At 42.5% G+C, this 11,068-nt stretch overlaps 1 protein-coding gene across 2 annotated transcripts in view; it reads left to right on the top strand.

The window, feature by feature from the left end:
- Window positions 1-10,748, top strand: part of Acsl6 (acyl-CoA synthetase long chain family member 6) — a gene marked incomplete in the record, with an annotated part of 63,219 nt that extends 52,471 nt beyond the window's left edge. For both annotated transcript variants that reach the window (XM_017802276.2, XM_017802277.2), the window contains 1 exon segment: window positions 9,420-10,748. In XM_017802276.2, the coding sequence (XP_017657765.1) occupies window positions 9,420-9,557 (138 nt within the window).
- Between the last annotated feature and the right edge of the window lie 320 nt (window positions 10,749-11,068).

Below are 11,068 nucleotides of genomic sequence, written 5' to 3'. Positions count from 1 at the left end.
CCAACCGAGGGGGGCGCAAAGGGGAACCCCTTCCCAAAAAAAAAAAAAAAAAAAAAAAAAAAAGAATTGTTTTTCTTAAAAGATTTTCCCAGGGTTGGAGAGATGGCTGAGTGGTTAAGAGCAGAGGACCTGGGTTCGATTCCCAGCACCAACATAACGGCTAAGAACTATCTTTAACTCCAGTTCCAAGGGAATCCGATGCCCTCTTCTGACCTCCACAGCATTGCATGACCTCACTCAAAAAAAAAAAAAAAAAAAAAAAAAAAAAGAATTGTTTTTCTTAAAAGATTTTCCCAGGGTTGGAGAGATGGCTGAGTGGTTAAGAGCAGAGGACCTGGGTTCGATTCCCAGCACCAACATAACGGCTAAGAACTATCTTTAACTCCAGTTCCAAGGGAATCCGATGCCCTCTTCTGACCTCCACAGCATTGCATGACATGACACGAGTGTACTCATATACATGCAGGCACTCGTACACATAAAATAAACTAATATTAAAAAAAAGTTTCTCCCAAATATAGTGTAAGGGAACTGTAAGACTTACGAGAATTTTAAAATTTTGTATACTTACTTGATGATGACCTAAAACTATTTTAAAATCAGTTTTACATGTAAAATTCTTATGTTTTAATTTGCAATTGAAATATTTCTGCACAGTAAGATTTGTGTGTGTGTGTGTGTGTGTGTGTGTGTGTGTGTGTGTGTATGTTTTTTGGTCTTTTTGAGACAGGGTCTCCCTGTAGCCCCAGCTGACCTGGAACTCACTATGTAGACCAGGCTGGCCTTGAACTCACAGAGATCCACCTGCCTCTGCCTGGGATTATAGGTGTGCACCACCAAGCCTGGTGGGGTTTTTTGTTTGTTTTTATTTTTTGAGATAGGGTTTCCCTTGTAACCCCAGCTGGCCTAGAACTTGCTATGTAGACCAGGCTGGCCTGAAACTCACCGTGTAGACCAGGCTGGCCTCAGTCTCATAGATCTGCCTGCTTTGCCTCCTGCTTCATATTAAGATTTTAAATTTTTTATGGTTTTGTTTTGTTTTGGGACAGGGTCATAGACCATAATATTGCAGGCTGGCCTGGTACTCACTATTAACTATCCCAGGCTCTCTTGAACTCATGGCAATTCTCCTGTCTCAGTCTCCCAAGTGTTGGGATTACAGGCATGAGCTACTATGGAAGTTTAAAGTTTTAATTTCTTAATTTCAAACTGAAGAAATCTCAACATGGTTTCAGTGTTCAAGATTATGTTTTTTCTTCTCAAACAGATGCTCACTTTAAGTCAGTTTCAGAAACGAATTTCTCTGCTTCCATTTGACAGTAAACATTTCAGGGTAACTAAAGCCTCAGTATTAAAAATGCATAAAATCTGAGGCATTGGGGCAACTTTATTTCTCAGAGTAGAAGGCTCGTTTTGGACGCAATGATTATTTCAATTTCCAAATTAGAACTGATTTCACGGTCTTTCCTTAACAGGGGTTGTATGACTGTCCAGGGGCCACACTAGGGTGGGTCCAGACCCTGTAGTCTGGGGCCCTTTGAGGCACAGGCTGAACCTGCTTGGGGGATGGGGAGGAATGAACACATATCCTTGTGAATTCCTAAGCCCCGAGCGCCCTCTGCTGGTGTTAGGATGCACAACCCCCACTAGGGCTACTGAGAATGGTAACTAAGATCCAGATTCCTCTCCACTGAAAACAAAACACCAATTCTTAAGGTTATGTTTAAAAGGACCCTGGAGCGAGAGCCCAGTGTTTCGCATGGCTTTGGTTAGAGCGTTAATGAGCAGAGAACAGTCTTGACTTTCCACGTGCCCTGCACAGTTTCTGCTTTAATAATCTGCCTCACCATGGTAACCTCAAGTGCAGGAAAGTCACATGGCATCCCAGAGGTCTTTAGTTTTATTGCTAAGCTTGTCACCTCTTGGTTTTCTCTGTTCTCTTTCTCCTTGCTACTCTGTGGCATCCTCCCCAGCACAGAGCACATGTGGCACAGCTGAGGGGCAAACACCAGGCCTCCAGTCTGAGGAAAAGTGTGCTCCCAGAAGTGAGCAGGCCCTCACAGCAGCTGTCCCACTTGATCCATGATCCACTATTGTCTAGGTCTTTTCCCTCCTCGAAAATAAATGGTCAGAGATTGGGGATGTGGCTCAGTTGGTGGAGTGCTGTAACATCCAGGGTTCAATCCCCGGCATCACACAGACAGGCATGCTGGTGGTGCACTTCTATAATCCCAGCACTTGGGAAGTTGAAGCAGAAGGATCAGAAGTTCAGGGCCATCCTCAGCTACACAACAAGTTCCAGACCAGCCTAGGCTACACCAGACCCTGTCTCAATAAAACAAAAACCCAAAAGGTAAGCCAGGGATGGTGGCCTACACTTCTAATCCCAGCACTCTGGGAGGGGTGGCTAAGGCAGGAGGATCATAAATTCAAAGCCAACCTAGGCCACATAATGAGACACACACCCCCAGGCAAAAAAAAAGTCAGTTGAGGTTTAACTTTAAATACAGAAGGCAAAAAAAGATATAGCTAAATCCAGACTTTAGAGTTCATCTGTTTAAGTCATGAAAGCTTTAGAAGTTCAGATTTACAGAGCTGGGTTGATTTATACTAAACCTTGAATTTGAAAATGAAAGGATTTATTTTAACACAGTTTCTATAAACATTACTAATTGATCAAGATCTTTGGGATATATATATATAGTCTTTTGTTTTTTTGAGACAGGGTCTCCCTGTAGCCCCAGCTGGCTATGTAGACCAGGCTGGCCTTGAACTCACAGAGATCCACATGCCTCTGTCTCCCGAGTGCTGGGATTAAATGTGTGAGCCACCATGCCCAGCTGGAGATATATTTTAATGAGTAGATAGAATAGACTTAAAATAACACTGCCAAAAATTAAAATGTGTAGGTGACTGGTAGGTATATTTAACCGTGACTTCATACTGTTCCTGGTATTTATGTGCCTAATTAATTTTCATAGGCAGATAAAATGAACTTTGGCAGGTAGGTTTTTTTCAAGTTTTAAGGAGTGAATTCTCCCTTCACAGATTGCCTTGTGCCTCCTCCCCATGAGATGAATATTTGCCAAATCAATTTAACCTGGTCAGAAATTAATTGATCATTTTCCTGATTCATTTAAATGTCTTATTTTTTTCTTTCTTTATCTCTTCCCTTAAATTTTTTAAATTTCATGTTTATGTTCTACAAGCAGCCTTGAGTTAATTCCTTTGAAAAACTAAAAGTACTGTGTTTCTTCAATTGTATGGAAAGTTCATGTTTTCATGAGTTGACATAAATGGAGACTTTCGAGGTATTTTATTCCAATGCAGTATTTAAATATTATAGTATCTAAATGTTTTTTGACAGGTTTCAAGAAAGGAAGTTAACATTAGCCATTGGCTTTCTTCTATAAGAGTTAGAAAGCCAGTTTCAAGAAGTAGTTGACATAAGTGAAAATAAGGGTCCTCTTACTTTTTAACAGCAACTGGTTTGATTTTTTTTAAATTTCTTCCATTCACTGTCTAGACTTCGAGTCACTCAGGCAGTTGTATAGCTGTTTTGTAGAAGAATTTAAATGGGCACCGGGCTATGGGTCAGACTAGAGTGGGGACTGACAGCCTGATAGCAGTCTTGCTCGACAGCTCACTAAGGGACCAAAATGGGAGCCAGACTCAGGCTACTGACTTCTGAAAGGCTGGATTTGATGATGCAGTGTCTCCTCAGGCAGAGCCACCAGGAAGACAGTTGTGTGGAGGCACAGCTACCCCTCTTGCACCCTCTGCCTGTGCTCTAGGGACCTGATTTGACCTTAGGAAAAAGGAAGAGCCGAAAGCAGGCTGCATTCTCATCTCCTTTAAAAAGTTAATATTAGCTTCATAAACAAAAGAAAGTAGGAGCCAGCATGATGATGTACCCCTGTTACCCCAAGAGGTGGAGACAGAAGGATCAGGAGTTCAAGACCATCCTCCATTACATAACAAGAAGGTCAGCCTGGGCTACCTGAGGCCATATCCCAAAAGAGAAAAAAAATGTCCTCACAAAATAGTGATTTCCAATTTCAAGTTGAACGCAGATGATATCGTGTATAAAACCTAAATAGTGTTACTCTTAGTGGTTTGAAGCTAAGCTCAACTCCCTTTGACTGTCCTCATCCCTAACCATCTAGCCACCTTGCCTCACCCCTCCTCCACCTCCATAGACCTCTGTCCTCTCTGACTTCATCCCACCACCTTTCCCTACCTCCCAGACCTGCCTACACCCCAAGTCACACCATCCCCAGAAGTGGCTCCTTAGTATATTGAGAACCTATTCTCTGGTTCTCAATATACTAAGCTCCACCCTTGGAACCTGTTCCCAGTGAACTTCAGGTGTCCTGAGATGGTTTATGCGTGATAAAATCAAACTAGGAGGGATGTATATATTTCTTTTTTTTCTTTTCTTTTTTGGATTTTTGGCTTTTTGAGACAAGGTCTGCATGCAGCCCCAACTGGCCTGGAACTCACTATGTAGACTAGGCTGGCCTCAGTCTCACAGACATCTGCCTGCCTCTGCTGCCGGAGTGCTGGGATTAAAGGCGTGTGCTGCCATATCCGGCTGGAAATGTAAATGATCAGCTAACGACCTTGGAATTGCAAGTCAGACCTGGTAAGCTTGCCTTGATCCTTTCATTATTTCAGTCCTCTGCAAGAGCAATAGGTGCCCTTAACTGCTGAGACATCTCTCCATTCCAAACACAAGGTTCCTATGTATATTATTATTATTTTATTATTATTATTATTATTATTATTATTATTATTATTTTGGTCTTTTTGAGACAGGGTCTCCCTGTAGCCACAGCTGGCCTGGATTCACTATGGAGACCAGGCTGGCCTCAAACTCACAGAGATCCTCCTACCTCTGACTCCCTAGTGCTGGGACTAAAAGTCATGTACTACCACGGCCCGGCAAGAAATGCATGTTTAAGGTGCAAAGAATAGCATTTCTATTCCTGAGAAACCCTTGCTTCTTTGAATAGCAAACACACTGAGTTTTCAATAACAAGAACTTAATTTTTTTTAAAGTTATGTGTGCATGGGTGTGTGGCGGGGGTGCCTGCAAAGTCCAGAAGAGGATGTGGAAACTCTGAAGTGGGAATTATAGGCTGTTGTGAGGCTCCTTACAGGAGTGTTGGGAACCAAACTCAAGTCCTCTGGAAGAGCAGCAAGTGCTCTCAGTCACTGGACCATTTCTCCAGCCCCAGGAACTTAATTTTTTATGCTGATGTGTGTGGCTGTTCATATGTGTGGAGACCAGTGGACAACCTCATGTGTTATTCTCAGAATGCCTTCCAGGTCTCTCATTTGCTGGGAGCTGACCAGTGAGGCTAGACAGGCCACCCAACAAGCCCAGGGAGTCTCCTGGACACGAGCACATGCCACCACATCCATGCTTTTTACGTGGGTTCTGGAGATCAAAGAGCTTCAAGCCTGCCAATCAAGCGCTGTACTGTGAGCTATCTCTCTATAGCCCTAAAAGCTAAAATTTGAAGGATTTCATAATAGCTCTCTTCAGTCAAGAACCTCTAATTCCTAGTTGTTTAAATTGAGCATCCCAAGTAGATGTCCTTGCAACACAGAAGGTAAGTTGAGGCAGCTCCTACATCAGCTGTAGTTTTAGCATACCTCTCACTCCACTCCCAGTGAACTTCAGTCCCTTCAAACGCTGGCCTCATTTAAAAGGAAGCCACTCTAAGGTAAGAGTTAATCCATGGTTTGCACAGGTTTCCCAGAGATAAAGATGGACCCATTAATTCTGAGCTTCTTTGAACATGTTGACATTCTTTAATTACAAATAGAGTTTAAAATGACAGAATTTAATTTCTCTTAACAGCTTTTTAAAAAGTTGGAATTATAAGATTTTTAGGGATCTTTTTGTGTTACATTTTTTATCTGAAAAATCAGTCGATGTAATGGAGCTTTCTGGGCAAAGAATACTTTTTCCTCTTTAAATAGCCATCTGCCAAGACATTTGTTTACTTATTTGTATGTGTGTGTGTGTGCACTGTGGTGCACATGTGGGTGTCAAAGGACAGCTTATGGGACTCAGCTCTCTCCCACCATGTGGCTGCTAAGGACCAAACTCAGGTCATCAGGCTTGGCAGCAGATGCCTTTACCCACTGAGTCATCTTGCCAGTCCAACATCAGAGACTTTGAAACCCAGCATTGACATGTAGAATTTTTTGTAAAATCTACAAATCAATCTACATACATTGACTTCCTTTCTGAATTATTTATTTATTATTTTTATTTTATGTGTATGCATGTATTGCCTGCATATAGGTAAATGTACCCGTGTCATGCAGTGCCTGGGGAGGACAGGAGAGGCTGTTGGATCCCCTGAAACTGGAGTTATGGACAGTTATTAGCTGCCATGTGGGTTCTGGGATTCAAACCCAAGTCTTCTGCAAGAACAGCCAGTGTTCTTAACCGCTGAGCCATCTCTCAGCCCGACTTCTTTTTCAAAATAGCATTTCTGGATTGTGCTTATGGGCCTTATATGCAGCTTTCCTGGACAGCAGCACCTGGCACCCTGACTTGTCACTGTTACTGTCACAGCTTCTGTAGCATACACTCTGATTCCTTTCTACCTCTCAGCTCACTCCTAACCTGTTCCTGTCCTCTGGATTCCTATGTCCAACCCCAAAGTCCACTTTGATGTCCCAGAGGCATTTCACGCTTGAATGTGAACCTTGATCTTCCTGTCTCCAGCAAGTCTTTCTGTTCCCCCAAAGATTGGGAACCTTTCTCACCTCTTTGTTTAGCATGTACCCTAACCAATTGCCAAGTCCTTTCCCCAATGTCTATTTCCATCTCCACAGCCAGCTTTGTAGCCCAAACCACCTTGACTGGCCATCCAGCTTCCATTCACCTCATGTCAATTTTTCTTTCTCCCTATCCAAATATGGACCTCATTGCTATCCTGTAGCTGCAAGGCAGGCTGAGAAATCAGGGAACAGGACTGTGGTGGTATTTACTGTTTGGAACCCAAACTAAGCCAGGGTTCTCTTAACATGGAAGAACTGGGGAGTGGGTACCAGAAAAGCAACTGCTGTAACTGGTGGCCCCACCCTGTGCTTGTCCCAATACTCATTATGCCACACTAGCATCTCTCATTAAATTTACATTCCATGAGGGAAGGGGCCTAACACAGTACCTGACACATAGAAGCTGCTCAATGAGTATCAGTTATCAAAACCCCACGCAAATGTGTATGTGTACTCGGCACATGTATTTGTATATAATTTTAAGTATGTATTATAGCAATTTATAGTCCTGCTCACTTTTTAATATATGGGTGTATTAACTTAACAAAAATCACTTAATTTGATCCCAGTTCCAAGGACATAAGTTCTTGGAGATTGTGTCGTTCCAGCATTCAGCTCCAGCTCAGACATAATAGTCTCAGAGTACTGCCCATGAGCCTTCCTGCTGTAGCCCAACATGGCAGGAGCCCAGCAAACCCTCCTAGATCATCTCTCTATTCTTCCCAGTCCCCATTCTACCTTGCAGAGGCTTTGAATGAGGAGCCTGGGCTCTGCCTCATGGAAGGAGGCAGCAGGGAACACTAAATCAGATCCCTCCATGTGCTTCTCTAAAAGACTTGATTCAAGTCCACAGCATGGGCTGGGGATGTGGCTCAGTTGGTAGAATGCTTGCCTAGCATGCATGAAGTCCTGGGTTCCATCCCCAGCACTGCATAAACCAGGCATAGTGGCACACACCTGTAAATCCCAGCACTGAAGGGTGGAGGCAAGAAAGAGGACATGTTCAAGATCATCCTCATCTACATAGTGAATTTAAGGCCAGCCTGGCTACATGAAAGCCTGCCTCAAAAAAAAAAAAAAAAAAAAGTCCATGGTAGAACATCCTTTTAACTTGAACTCATTCTGTCCTTCCTGATTCGCCCCTCCCCCTTGGTCTTTTTGAGGCAGGGTCTCCCTAGGCCCCAGCTGGCCCAGAATTCACTATGTAGATAGGCTGACCTTCAACTCACAAAGATTTGCCTGCCTCTGCCTCCAGAGTGCTGGGATTAAAGGTATGCGCCACCATGCCAGGCCTGACGTTGTATTCTTACTACAAATGGCAGCACTGTTTCTGGGCAGCCATTTAAAGCAGACGCCTACACATTCGCAAAGCTGCCCCCCTTATTACATCTTGTCAGTGTGTCTCAGAAGCACTCTGAACTGCCTGCCTGCCTCTGTTTCTACCACTGTACCATGTGTAGACTATCTTGTCTCCAGTCTGTAGGACAGATACTTTTAGTCTTAATTCTCTCCAAAACCATCTTCCAAGTTCTCTACGAGAGAGCTTTGTACATTGTGTGTGCATTCCTGCCATTAGTACGTGTAAGAATTTCCAGTCCTGGCTAGGTGTGGTGGCCTTTAATCCCAGCGCTTGGGAGGCAGAGGCAGGCAGATCTCTGTGAGTTCAAGGCCAGCCTGGTCTACATAGTGAGTTCCAGGGCAGCTGGGGCTACAGGGAGACCCTGTCTCAAAAAAAAAGGAATTTCCAGTCCTTTCCTGTTATCCTTGGAATAAAGTTTGAGCTCCTCCATCACTGGCCCATCTGCCACTCCAGCCTCATCCCTCACACACTTGACCTCTTATTTCATGTAACAGCAGCAAGAAGCCACTTAGCTGTCCCTTTGCACACTCTACAACATCTCCAACCCTGGTTTGTTCTTGGGATTGCTTTTGCCTATAATGCTTTTCCCTACCCACCTTCCTTCCTTTACTGGTTGACTGTTACTTGTTTCTTTATTTGCTGGTTTGTTTGAGGCAGGGTCTCAAGCATCCCAGTACAACCTTGAACTTGCTATGTAGCGATGGATGACATTGAACTTCTGGTCCTCCTGCCTCCACCTCCTGAGTGCTAGGATTATAGGTGTGTGCCAACACACCCTGGTTCTATAAGGTGCTGTGGATTAAACCCAGAGTGTCATGCAGCTAGGCAAGCACTCCACTGACTAAGATACACCCCCAGCCCCAGCTGCTTCTCATAACTCAGTAGAGACCATAACTCAGGTCTCTGTTCTCTACCCTTTATTTCTGCTGCATATTAACAGTTGTCCAGCATCTCTCTGTCTGCTCTGCGGACACTAATATACATTCCTGAGGGTGGAGCTATTCATGACTCCTACTCCCAGTGCCTGGCACAGAGCAAGCAACCTGTTCATTCCTGTCCACTTCCCAGATGAATGGAAAGAGGAAAGGACAGCTTTCACATGTGTCATTTGGGTTGACTTATGCATGTTAGCATCATTTTGATGTAACATGGTATTGCTATATCTAGACGCCTACTCATTTTTGCTTATTTGTTTTTATGCTATATATGCTGTGTTTTGTTTCTATTAAAGCTATGCTCTGCATTTGGTTTTTAGGTTAAAGCCATTTACATCCACTCTGACATGTTCTCGGTTCAGAATGGTTTGCTGACACCAACACTAAAGGCTAAGAGACCCGAGCTGAGAGAGTACTTCAGAAAACAAATAGAAGAGCTTTACTCAACCTCCATGTGACGCTCAAGGGGCATTTTTCTCAGCCTAATGAACTTTGCAGCAATATTATAATTATTCTTGAAAGAAAAGAATCAAAATGACAGCCGAAAATAAACAAGCACCCAATTTTACGACTGAGCCTTTCCTGTCCCAAGAAGTCTTTAACAATATTTTCTCTACCATCACTTTATTTTTATTAAATGATATTGTAGTAAGCTGCTAGAAATATCACAAATGGCAATGTAAAAAAATCAAGACATTTTCTCAAAGACTGTGTGCCACTAAAAGTAATATATTCTCGATGTTCACAGAATTCCATTAAATGTAAAGGAAAAGCATGACTGATATATTGTACTTAATTATTTGTGGAGTAGTAACCAGACAGCAAATATCTAGGTGATGTGGACTACCTCATTAAATAACTAATTGTTAAAAAAATCACAATTACATGAGAATTAAAAATTAAAGCAACATGTAGAGAATCATCCTAAAACACAAACATAACTCACATTCATGCTGACGCAGATTCTTTAAACATGACAAATCCTTGTTGACTGTCTCTGATTTTTACTTTTTCTCGTGAAAAGTGAAAATGCAGATATTCTTCAAACAAATGTTATATTTAACAACTGACAGAGATATTTCAGTACATCTTCTCATTGTAATGTTCACAAGCTACCTACAGAAATGTAGATAAAGTATGTTTGTGTTTATAGACTTCCTACCATAATGACGTTTAAAAAATGTCATTTGCTGTTGACTGCAGCAAATGGACTCTTGGACAATAGTTGGGAGAAGAAATTCAAGAGTTATTTCTCAGGGTGGGCAGCATTTAATGTTCCTGCGTCCCTGCTGGGTCTTTCCCTTTTCCATGCTCACTGTATCTGTGACAGGCCTGGAAAACCCAATATGGCTGTAATTCTGAACAATTTTGCTTTCTTTTCATATACCTATCAAGGCACATTGTGAGGAAGAATAGATGTTATTTAAAAAAAAAACTTTCCAATAATGTAATATGAACTTCAAAAATTCCTTAGAAAATTTGGTTGTAAGTCCATCATAGAAAAATATTTGTTACTGGCATAATTCTATTCCTAGAATCTTTAGATGCTCCTAAGTTTAACCATAAAATCTTTATTGCAGCCAGGCATGGCAGCACACGACTTTAATCCCAGTACTTGGGAGGTGGAGGCAGGCAGATCTCTGTGAGTTCAAGGCCAGCCTGGTCTACATAGTGAGTTTCAGGCCAGCTGGGGCTACAGGGAGACCCTGTCTTAAAAAAACAAAACAAAAAAAAACTTTCTTGCATCATATGTTTAGACACACCCTATACTTGAGTGCCAAGAGTTAAAAGCTTTGGTACCATAGAATACAGTTTGATTCTGAGCTATAGACTGAGGGGCTGAGGAAGGCAGAGTCCCTAGGGGAGTGGTGCTATAGGAACAGGACTCTGAAAGTCCAAGGATAAATCATACGCAATTCACATGTTCTTTCAAAATACATATGCTCAGTGTTGCAAGACAAATCTACTT

Source organism: Nannospalax galili, unplaced genomic scaffold (genome assembly GCF_000622305.1).
Source record: "Nannospalax galili isolate Female #2095 unplaced genomic scaffold, S.galili_v1.0 scaffold424, whole genome shotgun sequence".
Classification (NCBI taxonomy): domain Eukaryota; kingdom Metazoa; phylum Chordata; class Mammalia; order Rodentia; family Spalacidae; genus Nannospalax; species Nannospalax galili.
This window is presented reverse-complemented; position numbering and strand designations above follow the sequence as displayed.